This window comes from Rhinatrema bivittatum, chromosome 11 (genome assembly GCF_901001135.1).
Source record: "Rhinatrema bivittatum chromosome 11, aRhiBiv1.1, whole genome shotgun sequence".
Classification (NCBI taxonomy): domain Eukaryota; kingdom Metazoa; phylum Chordata; class Amphibia; order Gymnophiona; family Rhinatrematidae; genus Rhinatrema; species Rhinatrema bivittatum.
The window spans coordinates 24,921,686-24,942,609 of record NC_042625.1 but is presented as its reverse complement, the minus strand read 5'-3'; the positions used below and the strand labels follow the sequence as shown (position 1 = coordinate 24,942,609).

The 20,924-nt window shown below is 44.1% G+C and overlaps 1 protein-coding gene across 9 annotated transcripts in view; it reads left to right on the top strand.

Annotated features, from left to right (window-relative positions):
* Nucleotides 1–20,924, top strand: part of ATXN2 (ataxin 2) — a 472,151-nt gene that overhangs the window by 64,797 nt on the left and 386,430 nt on the right. For 5 of the 9 annotated variants that reach the window (XM_029571733.1, XM_029571726.1, XM_029571729.1 and 2 more), the window contains 2 exons: nucleotides 621–771; nucleotides 5,316–5,330. In XM_029571733.1, coding sequence (XP_029427593.1) covers nucleotides 621–771; nucleotides 5,316–5,330 — 166 coding nt within the window. The remainder of the gene's footprint in view (nucleotides 1–620; nucleotides 772–5,315; nucleotides 5,331–20,924) is intronic. The other 4 variants (XM_029571731.1, XM_029571728.1, XM_029571730.1 and 1 more) reach the window with 1 other exon arrangement.

Here is a 20,924-nt window from a genome sequence, read left to right as displayed (position 1 = left end):
ACCGGGTGTCAGCGTTTCTCGATTGAGTGCACTGGCGGTCTCCAGCTACAACCACATCAACCAGTTCAAATTAATCAGGTTAACCAAGTTAATCAAGTTATTCAGTCACACATATAGCCACAATTGCTTTTCGAAGAGAATACTGAAGAGCATGGCGTCCTGCAGGGGTATATGTACTAGGGCTGACGTCAGATTGAAATCTGATCCGTCTCCAACTGCTATCAGGAGTACACTATTCCCATTGGTCCTGAGTCCATCTGTCTACACTAAGGAGAACAAAATTATCAGGTAAGTAATTTCTCTAATTGTTGGCATTGAAAGTTCAGCCATTGAAATAATACTGCAAGAAAATATGAGTTCAGAATATGTCTGTTTAAGACAGGGGAAATCAGTAAAACAGCCCAGTGTAACAAGTTCCACAAAACTGCATTTATGGTTAAATCAACTTGAGCTTGGGACACAGCCTTTTTCTGTTGACTTTGCATGTTGAGGCAACAGAAGGATTATCAACTTTACCTCAGACAGACTGTATATAAAATAAGGTTTATTGATAAAGAGCAAGAAATTTGTAATCCAATTGAAGTAAAACACAATAAGCCTATGCTAATTTTGAATTTTAGTGTGATCTGGTGCTTGATGCTGCGCATAGAAAAACTGCGGAATCCAATCTGGGGCCAAAACGTGAAGACATAGTAGAGAGCATTTTGTTCAAGTCTTCAGATTTTGTTATGGCACATTTTAAAGATTTGGACATCAATTATGCAAGAAGAGGTATGTTTATTAAATATTTCATTGTATGTACCATAAACTTGATAGTTTTGAGAACTTTTCAATAAACAGTAAAGGGACATTTTTGTGTAGAAATAGTATCAGAATTATTTTTTTGTTTGTAAGCTAACAGAAATAAATAGAAAAGTTATGGACTAATTTACTAAAACTGGTAATGAAGAAGAATCTAGGAGGTTATTTTTTTTTGTTTGTGTTTGAAAAAACATTAAATTGTTCATGCTTTTGTGTTCTTGAAAGTCCACTTCAATTCTGAAATCTAGCACACTGGGTTCCATTCACAAGATCTCCTGGTAAAAGGGCTTTCCGTTTATATGAATATTTTTAACTGGTCTCGGGTTGCACAAGAGTGTGCAACCCGACTACATATGACTACACAGAACAAAACTCGAGCTTTCTGCAAAAGATGAGATCTCTTCTGCTCATGCATGGGATTTCTCATGTGGCAGCTGCTCCTTCTCTTTTTTGCTGTTTAGTCTGATCTGTTGCAGCTAATGAGGTTTTTTGGTCCTTTTAAAAGAATTTTTTTTTTTTATGTTCTTTTGGACAGCTGTTTTATGCCAGTCTCCCCAGGGTTGTCATATCTGTCCCATGATGGGATCATCCAGCATGTACAGTCTGCTACAAACCTACGCTGTTTATCATCTGTACTGTTCAGTGTGGAATTGCAAAGTCTTTTCACTTGGTGTGGCAGTTCAAGTGTCAAGTCTCTTGGGAGTCAAGCGACCCACCCACTGATGTATCTGTGGTGTTGCCAACAACTCAGCTCCCTGAATATTGCGTCTAAACCATCCATTCTGGCCGAAATGAGATTGGGACTATTGGTGGTGGCAGTTTCTGGATCATTACCATTTTGATGCTACTTAGTTTTTCAATGGATAGAGGACTTTGATTCCAAGTGATTCCAGTGCTACAAGCATTTTTCTTAGAGAATAGCCCTGAAGGGAATTACTCTTCATGTTCCTTCTTCAGAGCCCTTGTCACAGCAAGAAGAAGTGCATTCTCCACATGAAGACTTTTCTTTCCCAGCGTACCCATCTACTGTCTCCAAGAACATATGTAAGAGGATGTTGAAGCCACTACATATCCTACTTTCCATGGGAAAGAAGGTGGATGCAACATTGAGTCCAGGCAATTACAGGATTTGACAAGCCCCCAAATGGCACACCCCACAGTGTGGTTGTTGAATCTCTGCTTTCAAAAGAGTTAAGAGAACTATGTCTTGATGACTCTAGGTTGCAGTGAATGTTTATTTGGGAGGCAAAATTATTTATTTATTTATTTAAGATTTTTATATACCGGCATTCATGAAGAAATCACATCATGCCGGTTTACATATAAACAGGGGTGTACAAAAAACGAATAACCTAGAGATGTAGAAGGAGGCAGTTACAAATAACAAGGGAGATAGAACTGGGGGAAGCGAAATAAAGGAGAGGAAAACAATAGCTATAGGAGATTCTAATAGCTAGAACAATAATTATAACATTAGCTATAGCGATAGCTATAGATATTTACAGTGGAGAAGAGGTGGATATATAGATATTTACAGTGGAGAAATTACCAGAATACTATGCTACAAGTCCACGCAGATTTTTACCAACTCTACTTGGTTGAATATTTGCATACACTATTTTACAAAAGGGTGAAAAAGTAGCTCTGGCAAGACCACAGTCAGGTGAGTAAGTTTCTGATCTAGTCCCATCTCCCTGCACTGATTTTCACAAGCTGTTGCTTTTTCTGAGCATATGAGGTTACTGAGGTGACTCATGTCTTGTCTTTCCAATGAACCCTAACAAGCCCACCCTGCCCAAAATCACAGATCTGCTTAATGTGATGGTTTCCTTATTTCTCTGACTCTGTGTCAACTGTTTAGATGTTGGTCTGATATATGCTTGCTTAATATGATGCACAAAAAAACATTTTACAGGAAAAGAAAAAGAATCAAGTCTAGAAAATCCTATTATGAAGGTGCAGTTTTCCATAAAAGGTAAAGGACATGATACCATTATGAGTTGGAGGAAATACTGCTTTTATTGAGAGGATGGTGAATGCCAGCAATAGCTTATTCTACACATTAGCAATCAAGAGTGACAGAATTTAAACTTGGTTACAAGCAAAGGAGCTCCATGGTCAGGGATAAGCAGAGTTACCTGGTGTGAAAGCTGAGCTGACTAAGAGTGCCAGGAAGTCTTTACCTACTGAAACTGCTATGTTACCAAGACTAATTTTTTTGTGTGTCTAACCTGCATGGAGATTGTTCCATATACATGCAGTATCTCATTACAAATTTGTAGTGCTGGCTTTATCCTTGTCTGTAAAATAGAAGTGTTAGTAAATAGCAATTCAGATAGTTTGGTTGGTATTATTTTAAGCTTTTCTCTTTAATTTTTAGCTATTTTAAGGGAGCTCTATCTAGAAGATCCTTCAAATTTTGGGCACTTATGCTGGAAATGTTAAAAGTTTACTCTTAAAACCTCTCTTGAAGAAAAAGAGAGGTGGAGCATGAGCATAATAAAACATCTTATAAAGGAAGGCAAAATACAAGAACATATATAGTTAGGAATTTTCTTTGTAGTACTCTGATTTTTGTACCTCACCTAGTACCTTTGGATAGGCGAGTAATGAATAGTTTTAAATAAGTTTGTATTATACCAGGTGTGGAGCTATTAGAATATGGTCAGATAACATATTTTACATAATGATGCCTAAACTAGATGATAGCAGTAGGAAATGTGTAGTTGTAAAGTAGTGTAGCTTTCAACATACGAAAAGAGCTTCAAATCAGGGTTTCTTTAATCTCACTGGAATGCATTTTAGGTTGCTACTGTAGATCAATACAGATCCATTTGTACTACTAATGGACTTGAAGAAAATGACACACAGGATAGTGTGTGTGTAGGAGACTGCCCTCTAGCATTTGTAATGTCTCCTTTAATCGCTTTTGTTTATATATTCATACACCAGGTAGAGCTTTGTGGTGGGTTTTTTTTTTTATATTTTATTCAGAAGGATTTAGATGTATTTTGCATTTCATTGGTTATATGAGCTGTTGTGTCTACACTTTATATGGATGTCTTTGTTTTGTCACATGCTTGTGTAATTAATAAAGAATCTGTTTAGAATCTGTTTTTTATAAGTGAAATACAAGACATTTTAAATGACATTTTGGAAGATACAGCAAAATTCATTAGTGTGTCTCTCTCAAGGCAGGTAAAATGAACTTCTAATCTTGCCAGACATTAAGTTTGGGTGTGCATATATTATGTTTTGGGGTTGTGTGGCAACACAGGAAATATTGTGTGGGTGGAAGGAAGAATGGATTTAGATATCAACATATCCTAGAAGATGATGTCCCACAGTCAATGAAGAAATTGAAGCTGAAATGAGATTGGATATTACAACACGCGTGATCTGAAATATGCCTCAACCATGAAGTTCTTAAGGAAAGAAAGGTGAATGTTTTGGAATGGCCTTCACAATCCTCAGACTTGAATATTATTGAAAAGCTGTGGGAGATCTCAAATATGCTGTGCATGCGAGGAGACAGAGTTTTGCAAGGAAGAATGGGAAATTCCAAAAACAAGAATAGAAGGACTCTTAACTGGCTACAAGAAATGTTTGAAAGCTGTTATTTCTGCCAAAGGAAGTGTTATAAAGTAGGGATTGAAAGTGTCCAAACATTTGCACATTTTATATTCACATTTTTATTATTTTCAGTCTCTTAAAATCAGCAAATAAAAATTTTGCATTTAAAAATTGAAGAAAGATCTCGTTTTAACATTTCATCATGAAGAGGTTGTAGCAGCTTCTGCTCATTTGGAATTCATTGAAACATAATTTGACCTGGGATGCCTGAACTTCTGTACAAAACCGTGTAAGCATGTGGTTTGTACCTTCAAGTTCACAAGTTTATAGTCTTAAGTTTGTGAACTGGAAAGATGAAAATAACTTGCTCAGTGTCATGTTGTGTATGTGTGGTGGATAGAGGAATTGAACTGGAATTTCAAGATTTGCAGCATTTATTTATTAAGTTGTATTTAAAATTCTGTTAAGCTATCCAGTAAAAAAATAATTACCAGAGGCTAGCAGCAGTTCTAGAAACTTTTGTATTGGTTTTGGGGGGGGGGAATAAAGGGGACACAGTGAGTTGCAGGTTGGGCAAGTGCCTTTCCTTCTAACCAGGTGTGGGGGCAAGCTCCTTGTCTGGGCAGCTTCCCTCACCTCCTGCCTTGCTGTAGAGCCATTCCTGAGTGGTCTCATGCAAATATTGAACCCTGAACATTTTGTAGTGGAATGTTGGAAGCCTTGACAAGGTATAATGTGTGAAGGAGGACATTTTAAAGGGAAGTTGTTACTAATTGTAGTTTCCAAATGCACGTTTGTGTGTATAAGATTTGGAATATGACCTATTTCCAAAATGAATTCTCCAGTTTAAAACTGCACAAATTAGATATAATGTCGAGTCCAACCTGTTTTATCTCATCTGATAATTCTCAATGTCTTTTCTCTCTTCATATCTATTGTAGTTCCTTCAGAAACAGGTAATTTTGTTTTAGAGGTCACTTTGTTTTCCTGCATCTTGCCTTTCTTCTAATATTCTTCCTGTTCACTTATAGTATGTGATGAGGATTTAATCCACCTGTTTAAGCAACCTTTGCTTACATGTTTTATAAAACCTGCATGCCAAATTCTACTGAATGACATTTTAAAATAGTAACTGCTTGATGATTTTTCTATTCAAAATCATGCAAGAAATTTCTTGTAATTACAGATGGACCAATTTTGTTGATTGTGACAATTATTTTTCACAAAGGTGGGGTCTCATGAGCATTTTCCAGAGAGTAGGCACTTTTTAGATCCCAGGCTACAATTAGGCTAAAATCTCTACCTAACAATTTCACTTTCTGTTTTTTTTTCTTTGCTGAGAAGCCTGCACACTGGAAAATGCTTTAATGCAGCCTGTCTTTTTGGATCAAGATTGGAATCTAAAAATTGGTCATCTCTAGTTGTAATTACTTCTAATATTGCAGAAGTTTTTAATAAAGAAGCCAAATTGTGCAGGTGGTGGTAACAAAAAAAAAAAAAGAAACAAACCCAAAGGGTGGAGTACACTGTCTTGACAAATCTGATTATTACTGTATGGTGGCAAGGTGGCCCTCCAGTCATGCCACATACACAAATAAAAAGAGAGAAATTCAGAATAGTTTAATGGTTACTATTTTCAACACATTCCTATACATGGAGTAAAAAGGCTTATATATTTTTGTATGATTCTTTCCTTAAAAGATAAATCTAGCTCGGCGTTTTGTCCTATGTCAACTTCCAAAAGAAAAATTATAAAAAGATTTTCATTCCATTGTATTCACTCTTTTCAGTGAATGTCCATCCCAGTTATTTTGGTGTTAAATATACCCTGCAGTACAGTTTCCTTCTACTCCTTTGGGTTTCTAGTTCAGTTGGAACTAGTTTGTCTTTGGGTTGCGATGCCATGGTCCTTCATTTGCATCTACTTGTGGGTTACAGCTCCCTCCCCTCCCCCCCCCCCCCCCGTTTAATTCCTTCTCCCTCCTAACACAGTCATCACAGCAACAGTCCTTAATTGGGTCTGCAGTGCACAGCTCCTTTAGGAACCTGACACATGCACATCCTGAGTTTGTCCAGTAGATGTAACAGTGACTGCACCTTTATCCCACTTAGGGCTGTGAACAGTTTTCATTGCTAAACTGTGAAATCTGCTCCTGTCAAATTATTACTTTACTGATAGTTTATTGCAATTAAAAGATTTATTATGCTGTATTGGTAAAATCTATTCATGAAAATATTGCTTTTCAGTTACCAGTTCTGTTTTCTTCAAATGTGTGTCTTCTGTTTTGTATGTTCACCTATAGCTTGAAAAGAAAAGGTAGTGAGGCAAAAAGAGCCTTTAAGAGGCAATAGTAATTAAAATATTGGAATGACCATTGGTGTTTCATTTTGAAAGGCAATGATATGTGGAACAGCCATGGCTTCTTAGAATAATTTTCCCAAATTGCCGGGTACTGCTGTAGGACTGTCAATTGTGCACAGTATTATAGCTCATGTTTGCAAACTGACAGTGGAACAGATATGTAAAAGAGTAAATTTTCAAAGAGTTAATCGGGATCTATATGGTCAAAAAAAAGGATTATACAGAATGTTTGAATCCACCTAACTGCATTTTCAGCCATCTAAAAGTGAGCACCTACTGTCACAACATGCAGACTTTTAGCTGCATTACAAAGGGGCTTCCAGAGGGTTGTAATTTGGTTAGGGAGGGTGAAAACTTTGCATACATTTAACGTGCCTACTTAATACTCTGATTTGAGAAGACTTCTTATTTGAGTAACAACCTGATCTTCAGGCACAAACTGTGTGGGTACTTTGAAGATCAAGTTGGTTTGTGCAGACTGCAAAGTACATGCATAAATGTTAGGTTCCTTGTTGACAGTTTATTCTAAAATGTATTTTTTAAAATTGCTTCTGGATGTTTTTTGTGTCTACCTTTTCTTCCTAAAGCAAAAGGGATGATCTAAGCACAGAGAGACACGTCACATTCATAACTTCCTTTTATTTTTCTATAGTAACTTTGTAAATGATGGCTGAGAAAGCAAAGTTGCTTACCTGTAACGGGTGTTCTCTGAGGCCAAGCAGGATGGCAGTCCTCACACATGGAGCCCCAATGCAGAAAACTTAGTCAGAGTTTCCAGAACTTTGACTACGCACATTGAGTGTGCCCAGCATGCCCTAAACCACGCGTCTATGCAGAATATGTCTTCAGTCTTTTCTGTGGAGCTGTAAGCCTCGCAGTGTAGTTGAGCTAACTTTGGCTTTTTTTTTTTTTTTTTTTTAGCCTTGTGGAAAACTTTTTTTTTCACGGTTTTTCTTCTCAATGCTGTCGCTGGGTCGCTCTCTATGCTTCCCCGTAGTGTGTCTAGTCAGGGTTTTCGGTGTTTCAGGTAAGTTTCCTTTTGTGGTCGATGCCTCTGTGCCCGCTGGCCATAGACGTCTGCCGCCATTGCTTTTGACTTTGTGGTCTTTTTGTTTTGTGCCATCATGGCCACATCCAATTTTCGCCGATGCCCCCAGTGCCTGAGAACCATGTCTACCCTCATGAGGTATGCATCCTCTGCATGGGGGCATCGCATGACGTCCAGGGTTGCCGCTTATGCACCCTGTTAACGCCAAAAGGACGTCTGCTTCGACTCGACAAGATGGATCAGCTCTTCAGGTAAAGGAAGTCCGAGCCCTGGCATCTGCATCAGTGGCATAGGCATTGATGGAACTCTGAGCTGCACTGATGGACACTGCACCATTGACATTGGTGGGGACCGTTGGCGGATAGGAGCACCGGAGACTGACTGTTGTCAATCTCCTCCGGGCCGAGGATGCTGGGTTCATTGTCTTTGGCATCAGCACTAGTCCCCGTCGATGCATGGTGCTGGGCACAGGGATGCACCCAAAGCGACCCTGTGGCGAGGAGAGATGCCAGGGGTCCGCGCTTGTTTCTGCCAGTCCTGGTGCCAGTTGCTGATCCGCCTCATGGGTCCGAAGGAGATCTGTCCACCCCTCTTTCCTGCCAGTCTGTGTTGGCATCGGCAACATTTGAGGAGGATCTGGAGCGTCGAGTCAAGCTGGCGGTGGATCGGGCACTGCAGGGCATTGGGTCTGTGACACTGAAGGTACTGGAACCAGTGCTACCATCCTACTGCTGCTGGAGAAGCTCAACATGCTCTCTGGTGCATTATTGACTTAGCTGGTGTTAGTTGTCAGGACAACACTGGTGCCCAGCGGGGCACCAGTGCCTTCTCCTACCGATATGGTGGTGGTTGCCAGTTCCTCCGAGGAAGCTCCACTGAGGCCGGCAGAGACGCCAAGGCCTGTAGCCCTCTGTCCAGTTCTACTAGTGCTTGCACATCTGGACACAGGCTGAGCACCTAGGGCCCCATCCCCTGTAGCATACAGTGACGATGAGAGTCCCTATGACTCCTGGGGGAATGATCCGAGGGAGTCCTCCGAGGATCTCCCATCAGACCCTTCTCCAGATGAGCGAAGGAAGTCCCCTGCTGGAGGACTTGACCCTTGCAGAGTTTGTGAGGTGATGGCGGAGGCCATTCCATTTCAGCTTTTGACTGAGGAGGGTGCCAGGCACAAAATGCTTGAGATTCTCCAGTTCATGAAGCCACCTAAAGAGATTGTGATGGTCCCAGTACACAAGATCCTTAAGGAGTTGCTGCTGAGGTTAAGGGAACCCCCCCCCCCCCAAGTGCCTTCCTGTTAAGGCGGATGGGATCTACATCTTCCAGAAGGCTGCCGGATTCAATAAGCATTAGCTGCCTCACCAGTCTGTGGTGGTTGAATCCACTGTCAAGAGGGCCAAATGCTCTTAGACCCATTCCTCTGTGCCCCCAGGGAAGGACCAGAGAATGATGGAGGTTCTTGGAAGGAAGGCGTTCCAAGGTGCCATACTTATTGCCTGCATCGCTGCCTACCAGCTCTACATGAGCCAGTACCCGTGGGACATCTGGAAGCAGGTGCAGGAGCTGGCTGAGCAGCTGCCTCAACAGCAGCAAGACATCCTCATGTCACTAGTACACAAGGGTCTGGTGTGGGAAACATTAGGGCCATGTGACCTGCAATGTTTTTGAGACTGCATTGAGAACCTCTACAGCAGGAATTAGTGCCCACAGAATGGCATTGCTGCCGGCCTCTGATCTCTGACCAGAGGTACAGGAATGATTCACTGATGTGCCGTGGAGAGAATCTCTTCAGAGATAGGGTGAGGGATGCTTTGGCCCAGCTCTGGGACCACCATGAAACCCTCAAACACTCTCCTCCAGTTCACTGCAGGAGGCCATCGAGACCATGGCCAAGAAAGTCTTTCTTTCGCCAAAGGATGTACTATCCTCCTTGCTCCCGTCAACACCATCAGGGCTCCCACTGCCGTCCCATGCAGCAGAGAGCTCCCAAGCCCCAGCCGGCAACTGTCAACTCCAGGATTTTGACTGGGCTGCAGGGAGTGTAAGCCAGTCGCCCATACTCAGGGTGATGGATCCTCTGGTCAGGGGCAGGCTGCAGTTCTTTGTGGACCAGTGGTCTAGTGTAACTTCGGACCAGTGTGTTCTGTCCATCATTCTTCAGGGGTACCAATTGAATCTACTGGATGTCCTTCCAAATTGCCCTCCGCGCCCATATTGGGGGCAGGTAGCGCATCAGGAGGTACTTCTAATGAAGCTCTCCTTCCTCTTAATGGCCAGAGCGGTCGAGCTTGTACCACCAGGGCAAAGAGGGCAGGGATTCTACTCCAGGTATTTCCTGATTCCAAAGAAAACAGAAGTACTCTGTCCCATCCTAGACTTAAGGGCCTTAAACAAGTTTCTAAAAAAAAAAAAAGAAAAGTTCAAGATGGTTTCCCTGGGCATCTTGATCCCCCTTCTGCAAAAAGTGGACTGGCTATGCTCCCTCGCCCTAAAGGGCACAGAGTGAAGGTGAGTCAAGACTAGACTCTGAACAACCATCTGAAAAAACATTGGAGGTAACAAACATTTTTTAATGGCCGAACTAACTTAAGCTTATAGAAAGCAGTTCTGGTGATGTGAGAAATGTGTTCTTTCAAGGATAATTCAGAATCTAGGAAAACTCCTAAACTCTTGATTTTGGAGTGAATTGGTACTGAAAGAGTTTTGGATAACCAGACTTCCTTAGGCTTCATCAAATTAAACCCCTTTCCTACCCCAATAATCTGTCTTCTTCATGTTAAGAAATAGACGGTGATCAGCTAGCCATCCCTGAAGTAGACTAATGACTTCTTGTAACCTGGCTTTAGGAAGATCACCATTAGGACTACATGGCAAGAAAAACTGGATATCATCTGCATGTATGAAATATCTAATGTTGAATGACTGGAAAATCTGTCCAGTGGGAGCCAGATAGACATTAATTCTGAAAACAGGGCTGAGCCTTGTGGGGAACGCCTCACTTTAATTTCCACCACGAAGAATAGTTAGATTCAAACTGTACTCCGTCATTCAAGTATGAGCAAAACCAGTCTAATACAGTACCTTCTGTTATACGCAGGCAGGATTGTATCTTGCGGTCCATGTCAAGGCTCATTCTGTGAGAGCCATGTCAGCGACTGTGGCCCACTTGCAAACAAATTCTGTGAAGGAGATCTGCAAGGCTGCAACGAGGAGTTCTGTCCACACATTCATATCACATTATTGTCTGGATAGGGATGGCCTACGTGACAGTACATTTGGCTAGTCTGTTTGAGGTGTAGAACCCAACTCTCAACCTAGGGCCATCTACCCCTCTGTTCCCGTTGGCACCTGGTTAGGTGTCTGTTGGTCCCCTTTTGTGTTGGGGAGCAGCCTGTAGCGTGAGGATTACCATCCTGCTTGTCCTTGGAGAAAGTTGCTTACCTGTAACAGGGGTTCTCCGAGAACAGCAGGATGTTAGTCCTCACAAAACCCGTCCACCACTCTGCACAGTTGGGTTTCTCTTTTTTATTTTAATCGTAATTCTATGTTATGAGACTGAAGAGGGACCCTGTGTGGACTTGTGGTATAGGGCATGCTCAGTGTGCCTAGTCAAAGTTCTAGAAACATTGACATAAGTTTTCTGCATCAGGGCTCCATCTGCTGATGTCACCTGTGTGTGAGGACTAACATACTGCTGTCCTCTGAGAACACTTCTTACAGGTAAGCAACTCTTTTCTCCTTGGACAGCAGAACAAACAGCCACACAAGATGGGTGTCACCATCCAATGATGGCGCCATGCCTCTCTTATCTCTGAACTTTTCAGTTTCTTCTGAACATGTGCAGCACTTCCTGTACTTTTATAGCAGCTCAAATCTCCCTGTCTTTAATTGATGTCAGTTTCTCAGGAAAATGGGGGGGGGGGGGGGGGGGGGAGATTATGTGGCTGCTTGCTCTGCTATTCATGGAGAATACCTGTTACAGGTAAGTTACTTCACTTTCTCTGTGGACAAGCAGCACAGATTGCCACATGCAGTGATATATCTTTGGAGTTTCTGTAATCAGACAGCATGAGTGAAGCTTTATTTTAATATGGATTTGAGTACAGCATGCCCAAAGGTACAGTCCATGTTGGCTTCTTAGTCTGTTAAGCAGTGCTTGGTGAAAGTGTGTTTCCTTCACGTCCTACAGATCAGGCCAAACTTGTAGAATGCGTCCTCCAGCTAGCAGATGGAGGCAGAGACAAAAATTTAACAGCTGACTTCACTCTATAAAAGGCTCGGTGCTGCTTTAGTCCCTCATTATGTCTTCGCCTCAGCAGATCTGCACATCTGTTTTCTGGTGCTGCAAAAGATAGCTGGATATGTAGTAATTTGTTCCTGTGGTGTCTTCAGTCAGGGCTTCCAGGAAAACAGGCAAAGAGCCCAAATACAGGTATCAGGCCTGAATATCTTGCTAGAATCTGAAGCCCAGGAAAGCAGGCAAAGTGCACTGAATATCCTGGTGGAAACAGGCTCCCAGGGTAACATTGACAGCAGGCCCTCTGTTAAATCCAGACATATTCAGGCTGATGCAAGGCTCCCTTTTCCCCCGCAGAGCATGGGGGAAATCAAACAGAGCTTTTTTTTTTTTTTTTTTTTTTTTTAATAAGTGGACGCTGAAGAGAAACGGGATCCAAGGCCCTAAGCATGCATCGGCTCTTAAAAATAGACTCCCAGGGTATCAGGCAGAGTGTGCTGATTTCCCTGGTTGAGTGGGCTTCCAAGACAGCAGGCATAGAGCCGGATTTGTCCCTGGCAGGAGCAGGAATTGAAGAAAAAGAAGACACTACTGATAAGGCTGAGGAAATCAGCATGTCAGCTAATGTATGAGAAAATATTAGAATATTTTGCATTGGCTATAATACCCATTTAACTTTGTGAGTTGCCTTCAGGGAAAGGTAGTGATGCTCAGCGTTTGGAGTAACAAGTTCTCAGTTGGCAGAGATTTCTTGAGGGCATGTCTTCAACAGGCAGGCAAGGTCAATTAGGAGCTGCAGAAGCTCTAATGGCCAGGATGTGCAGCTGGCTGTGGCTGGCTGATTATTTCCCTTGTTGTAACCCCCTTGGCTGGACTGAAATGCAGAGTAGCAGTTTAATTCCTGAAACCTGCTTGTGAATTACAAGTTCTAGTGCCCTTCTTACTCCAGCTTCTTGCCAGGTTTTGCAGTTAGAAGGTTCAGTGCCTTGTCTAAAAAGCAAAGTGTGTGGGGGGATTTCATATAGAGATATATACTTATATAGATAGAGCCATGTGTGTGTATATATTTATTTATTTATTTATTTATATGTATGTGTGTATGTATATGTTTGTATGTATGTGTATGTATATATATTATATATACACATACATACATGTGTGTGTGTGTATGTGTATATATATGTGTGTATGTGCATAATACAGGTTGAGAGAAAAGTGAGGTTAGAACCAGCTGAAGCTGGATAGGAAACCTGATTGAGTTCCAGAGGAGCCAGGTCCAGAGAAATGCTAGCTAGCTAGAATTTCAGAGTCTTTGGCTATAAATTAGGCAATTAAGGAATCAGGAACTGAATTTAGAGAACCAATAGTACTCGGGCACACTGGTAAGTCAATTAAAATCTGGTCTAGGATGAAGTTCTTCTACTGGACCGAGTAGCACTGCAAAATGGGGGTTCTCCTTCACCTTAGGCAAATAATTCTTACCAAAAATCGTATAATAATTTCTTGCCAGCTTTGGTGTGGTAAGGACTAAGCTACATAGGGAGGAGGATAGGTAATGTTGTGGATTGGGGCCACGGGAAATGTGGAAGCTGTTCGTGTAGCATGCCTTTAAAGTTTGAGGGGGGGGGGGGGGGGGTGGTGTTCCACTAAGAGGTCAGAGTTGAGAGAGATACAATATTTCAGAGAATAGTCCAGATACTCGATCAGGTCTTTCCACCAATGTAGTACAGTGCCCACAAAAGGGCAAGGTCAGCATGGATTTAGGCCTTATAGGGTGTGCAAGATTTGATTAATTGCAATTGAGCTTTTCAACTACATTTCTTCCTCCAAAGTTTAGTGATACGCCAGATGATTGAATGTGTGAATGCTTAAGAGCAATACAAGGAAAAATATTTTCTATAGAACACAGGCTTGTTATAAGGAACAGAGGAAGGAAACTTGCCTCATCTGGCTCACGTGTTAGATACAATTCTTCTGAGGAGGCAAGATCACAAGTCTTTCACTCAGGGAGGTATTCCCCCACCTTGGAAGGGAGCTTACTTAGGAAGACATCTATCATTCCTTTCAAGCACTGTAGGAGAGCATTTCAGGGGTTTGTTGGAAAAGTCAGTCTCCTGGGTGTCCTTGGGCAATCCTTTCAAAAAATAAAATTCACTGTGCCCAAAATGCCACCCTGTTTTGAAAGTAATGGAACACATCATTCAAAGTTTCTCTGCAGGGCTTATGAATGCGAAAGATTAAAGTCAGAAGTAGGAGCTCATATTGTGAAAGAGATGCAAGGTTCCTTTGGAGATATCTGGAAATTCACAGATGAGTTCAGGAACTCAAGCAAATGGTTATGTTTGGCTACAGAGGCCTGCAAGAGGGAAGTGACCTCAAAGGTGCAATGCAGTAAGGTAGCATGTGTACTAAAGGCAAGGCCAAGCTTCATGAGCCTAAAAGGACACTGTGCGAAGGTTCAGATAGTGTCTTATGCACTACAAGGGCATTTCAGTATACTTCTCCAGAATACTAAGTGTCAATTCAGTTTAAAAAACAAACAAACAAAAAACAGCATCTAATACGAGAATCCTGGAAGCAGGTCTGAATAACTCCCACCCGGAATAGGGACTGCTCTGGTACATGCCACATGTTTGGACTGGTCTGTAGGAAGTGAAGGAAGGTAAATTTTATACTTAACAGGACCCATCTTGAGAGGAAAACATTGGAAAAAAATGGGGTGAGTGAATTTATAGATAGGAATATATACAGTTATATAGATAACTAGATAGTTATAGCCACATAGATGCCTATAGATATAGGTAGACATACAGATAGACTTAGAGAGGAACTTGTTGTCAAACAGAGAAACACAGACCAGGGAGAGGGTAGGAGAATTCTGGTGGTAGGTTCTTGCTATATAATGGTAATTGGTGAACCAGTACTGGCAATGGCTCTTGATTGTTTTCTAGCGTTGTCATAGCATACTGAGGAGCTAAAGCAGCACCAGACCTTTTATAGGTAGTGAAATTAGCTCTGGAATATTTGCCTCTGCTTCCATCTGCTGGCTGTAGGGTGCATCCAACATGTCTGGACTGGTCTGTTAGGACTAAAGGAAAGGAAATTAACGGGTAAGTATACATTTCATCATTGTAGACCATGTGTGGCAGCTTTGCATATGTCCTGGTTAAAAGCTGAGTTAAGGTGCGCTAATTGAGATTGCAACAGCTCTGACCTGGTGGGCCTTGACAGGCTGTTGAAGCTTGTGATTTATAGTTGAGCAACAATGAGAATGAAATACATTGAGTAATCCATCTATCCATACTTTTTTTTTTTTTTTTAACAGCCTCTCCACTTATTTGTATCATAGGATATAAAGAGTTAGGATCTCTTTCTGAATGATTTGGTTCTGTTTGTGTAGAAATAATAGTGTTCTTCTACAGTTTAAAATATGTAAATCTGATTGCTTTGCAAGTGCTCTTGATAAAATAACTGGCAACATCACAGCCTGGTCAAGGTAAAACTGAAATACAGCTTTTGGTAGGAATTTAAGATTTTTATGTACAGTGGATAAATAACTATTTATTTATTTATTTCGAGGCTTTTTTATACCGAAGTATAGCGGGATGCCTTCACTCCGGTTTACAGGATAAACAACTTATACATAGTGGTGACCAATTGGTAACTTATACAAATACGAATATAACATCTTATACAACTTAAATAACTTGGTAAACAGATAGGTAACTAAAACAGTCACTGGGGCACTCTAGCGGGGAGCTGAGTTAGAGTGGGGCCAGGGGGGGATCAGCTGAGGTGGGCTGGATAGAGGGCTGTGTCGCAAAAAATTGAAGAACCAGTGACAAGGAGGAGAGGGCGGGGGGGGGGGGGGGGGGGGGTGAAGTAGGACCCCCAGTAGGGGGGTGAAGATTTAGACCTTTCTCACAGGACAAGCAGGATGTTAGTCCTCACAAATGGGTGACATCGAGGATGGAGCCCACCACGGAAAACTTCTGTCAAAGTTTAAACAGAACTTTGACTGGCCCCTACTGGGCATGCCCAGCAAGGCACTGACCCTGCAGCCAGCAGGGGTCTCCCTTCAGTCTTCTTTTTTCCACGCAGCAGTTGCCACGCGGTGAAAGGAGCTCTCTAACCACGTTCCTGACAGGAATCTGGAAATTAATTTCCTAAGAAAATTTGCCCCCAGGGGTCTCCCTTCGACAAATTTTTTAGTCATCTTTCGGAACCCGGTAAGTTTTTTGCCTTCTTCCATCGACTGCCGTCGATTTTGGCCCTTGAGGCCTGTTGGCACTTACCGATCCCCAGCCTAAATTTTGGCTTCCAGCCATGGCAACGGGGTTCCGCCGTTGTCCGGATTGTACCCGGACTATGTCCATCACAGACCCCCACAGGGTTTGTGTAATGTGTTTGGGTAGTGAGCATGATGTCCTGACTTGCACCAAATGTGCCTTAATGACACCCAAGGGTCGCAAAGCCAGGATGGAGAAGATGGGGCTCCTCTTCCATGCACCCACCCCAACGCCATCGATAGCATCGACGTCATCGGAACCGGCACCGTCGAAGTTGTACCATCATCGCCAACCCTCCGGTGACCGTCCGCCATCGATCGCTTCTCGGCCGTCGACTCCCGTCCCTTCCCCGGATGGGCGAGGGGATCGGAAAGAAAAGCATCGCCATCGACGGCACAAGTCTCGGCCTGTCGAGGATCCACAGCCATCGACCTCTGTTCAAGCCGAGCCACCGACAAAGAAGCCGCGAACAGACCGGACACCCTCCAAGTCTCGTTCGCCGGCATCGAGGAAACCCTCACCCTCCCGGGGTGCGGGAGCCGTGATCCCACCGGTTACGGTGGTACTTCCGGCCCTGCCTCAGCCTCCCTCTCCCGTTGAGCCGGGTATAGTTACCCCTGGTCTCCGGGCAGAACTGGACCGGCTGGTCCAGGAGGCTATCGAGAAAGCGATGAAGAAATTACAACCTCCATCGGCACCGTCTCCGGCACCGGTTCCAGTGCCGCCCCCAGCACCGACACCGGCACCGGCTTCGCCACCGAGGAGGGAACCGACCACCGAGCCGTTGGTACAAGCGTTAGCACCGCTACTCAGTCGTATGGAGGCGCTCATGACGGCCCTTCCATCGGTGATTCCAGTGCCATCGACAACACCACCGTCTCCGACTGGATTCTCATCGGCAGGAGAAACACCGTTTCGGATTCCCCCTTCCGGGGTGGTTCCATCGGTACCTCCTGGCATATCTCCACCGATATATCCTTCGGCTCCATCGATTCCGCGCCAGGCACCGATTCCATCGGCAGCACCGAAGCCATCGATGCCATTTCTGATTCCACCTACGGCACCGATTCCACCTCGGTTTCCATCGATGCCCTCAGAACCTCAGCCAGGTCCATCGGGGCTACAAGCCCCACATGATCCCTATGATACCTGGGGTGATGATGATGATACATCTTCTGACACAGATTTGCCTTCGCCGCCATCTCCTACAGAGAGTAGAAAAAGATCTCCTCCTGAGGATCTCTCTTTCATTAATTTTGTAAAAGAGATGTCAGAAGTTGTACCTTTTCAGTTACAATCTGAAGCCGATGATAGACACCAGATGATGGAACTACTTCAATTTCTGGATGCTCCAAAAATCATCGCTTCCATCCCTATACACCAGGTGTTTTTGGATCTGCTCAAGAAAAACTGGGAATCTCCTTCATCGGTGTCTCCAGTTAATAAGAAAGCTGACTCCACATACCTTGTCCAGTCAGCACCAGGTTTCCAAAAGCCTCAACTGGATCATCGCTCTGTTGTAGTTGAGTCTGCGCAGAAGAAGGCCAAGCGTCTTAAGCCACACTCTTCTACCCCACCTACCAGGGACAACAAGTTCCTGGATAGTGTGGGACGAAAAGTGTACCATGGAGCTATGTTGATTTCACGCATAGCTTCATATCAGCTCTATATGACTCAATACAACAGAGCTATCCTTAAGCAGATGCAAGACTACGCTGACACGTTACCGGACCAGTACCAACCGCAACTTCAAGCCCTTCTTCACAAGGGATTTGAGGCAGGGAAGCACGAGATTAGGACCGCCTACGATATATTCGATGCTTCCACGAAGGTTTCAGCCACTGCCATCTCAGCCAGACGTTGGGCTTGGTTAAAGTCATCCAACCTTCGCCCAGAGGTCCAAGATCGTCTTGCTGATTTACCCTGCTTAGGCGACAATTTGTTTGGAGAACAAATTCAACAGATTGTGGCAGAGTTAAAAGACCACCATGAGACGTTGAAACAACTCTCGTCTATCCCACCTGAGGTGACCTCCAAGCAACCGCAAAAGAAGGACTCTAAAAAGTCGTTCTTTCGACCACGTCGCTACTACCCTCCGTCAACTAGGGCTCGTCCTGTACGGTCCTCTAACAGGCCTCAGCCTCGTCAGCCACGAAAGCAAAGGCCTACTGTAGCCCCACCTCCTGGGCCTGCGGCGGGCCTTTGACTTCCCTGTATTGAGCACAAGCCAACTCCCTCTTCCACACATCCCTGTGGGAGGTCGTCTGTACCACTTCTTACACCGTTGGAAACAGATCACCTCAGATCAGTGGGTGCTAGCAATTATCGCACAGGGTTACCACCTCAACTTTATAACACTTCCGCCAGACTCCCCGCCCCTTCAGGCATGGAGTCTAACCAGCCATTTGACTCAATTACAACAAGAAGTATTCCTTCTTCTACAATCAAATGCTATAGAACCCATCCCTCCTTGTCAACAAGGGAAAGGATTCTATTCCAGATACTTCCTAATACCAAAGAAATCAGGGGGACTTCGTCCAATTCTGGACCTTCGAGCCCTCAACAAGTATCTGCAAAAAGAAAAGTTCAAGATGGTAACCCTGGGCGCCTTGCTCCCTCTGTTGAAAAAGGGGGATTGGCTGTGCTCTCTCGACCTCAAGGACGCTTATACCCACATTGCGATAACGCAATCTCATCGCAAGTATCTGCGTTTTCTGATAGGCCACGACCATTATCAATACCGGGTACTGCCTTTCGGTCTGGCATCTGCTCCACGAGTCTTTACCAAGTGTCTCGTAGTACTAGCAGCATTTCTCAGGAAGGAAGGTGTCCACGTCTACCCCTATCTGGACGATTGGCTCATCAGGGCCTCTACCCCTCAGTTTGCTCAATCCTCCCTAAAATTGACAATTCACACACTCCTTTCCTTAGGGTTTCTTGTCAATTACGAGAAATCTTGCTTGGTCCCATCTCAGACCTTATCCTTCATTGGGGCAGACTTGGACACCTTACAGGCAAAAGCCTACCTTCCAATTCAACGAGTCCACACTCTCATGTCCTTAGCTCGCCAGCTCCAGTCGCAACACACTGCCACGGCTCGCCAGTTCCTCATTCTCCTAGGACACATGGCATCCTCGGTTCAAGTCACTCCCATGACCCGACTAGCCATGAGAGTAACGCAATGGACTCTACGACACCAATGGATTCAAGCTTTTCAGCCTCTGTCCTCCATTATCACAGTCACACAGGCGCTACGCCTATCCTTAACCTGGTGGACGACTCGGGTCAACCTCCTTCAGGGCTTACCCTTTCTTCCACCGGATCCGCAAGTAATCCTAACCACCGACGCTTCTCACATCGGTTGGGGAGCCCATGTGGACGACTTCCAAACCCAAGGGTTATGGTCCAAAGAGGAAGCCGAACACCAGATCAATTTCCTGGAACTTCGAGCAATCCGCTATGCGCTCCGAACTTTCAAAGATCATCTATTCCATCAGATAATCTTAATCCAGACGGACAACCAAGTGGCCATGTGGTACATAAACAAGCAGGGAGGCACAGGCTCCTTCCTTCTGTGTCAGGAAGCTGCGCAGATCTGGGCGGAAGCCCTCTCCCACTCCATGTACCTCAGGGCCACTTACTTGCCCGGAGTAGACAATGTATTGGCAGACCAGCTGAGCCGTGTCTTCCAACCACACGAGTGGTCACTCGATCCTCTGGTAGCGACCTCTCTGTTTCACAAGTGGGGTTCTCCCCGCATAGACCTCTTTGCGTCCCCTCAGAACCACAAAGTGGACGATTACTGCTCTCTCATTCGGAGCCAGCACTCTCGGCCGAGGGATGCATTCTCCCTCAAGTGGACAACCGGTCTACTCTATGCATTCCCTCCACTTCCTCTTGTGTCAAAGACTCTCGTGAAGCTACGCCAGGACGGAGGAACCATGATCCTGATAGCACCTTACTGGCCACGCCAAGTATGGTTTCCAATACTCCAGGATCTCTCCATCCGCAGGCACATTCCTCTGGGAATGGACCCGCATCTTCTCACTCAAAACGACGGATGCCTCCTCCATCCCAACCTCCAAGCCTTGTCCCTGACGGCATGGATGTTGAAAGGTTAGTCCTTCAACCATTTCACCTTTCGGATTCAGTTTCTCGGGTCCTGATAGCTTCACGAAAGCCTTCCACAAGAAAGTCTTACTCATACAAATGGAAAAGGTACACATCATGGTGCACTTCTCAGTCCCTTGATCCCCTTTCCTGTCCACTCTCCAAATTCTTGGACTATTTATGGCATCTCTCTGAATCAGGTCTTAAAACCTCTTCTATCAGAATGCATGTCAGTGCGGTAGCCGCCTTCCATAAAGGTATTGGGGGTACTCCTATTTCAGTACAACCCCTAGTAACACGCTTTCTTAAGGGCTTACTCCATCTGAAGCCACCCTTACGTCCTCCGGCCCCATCTTGGGACCTTAATCTGGTTCTTGGTCGTCTTATGAAACCACCTTTCGAACCTCTGCACTCCTGTGAATTGAAGTATCTCACATGGAAAGTATTATTCCTGTTGGCTATTACTTCAGCTCGCAGGGTTAGTGAGTTACAGGCCTTAGTCAC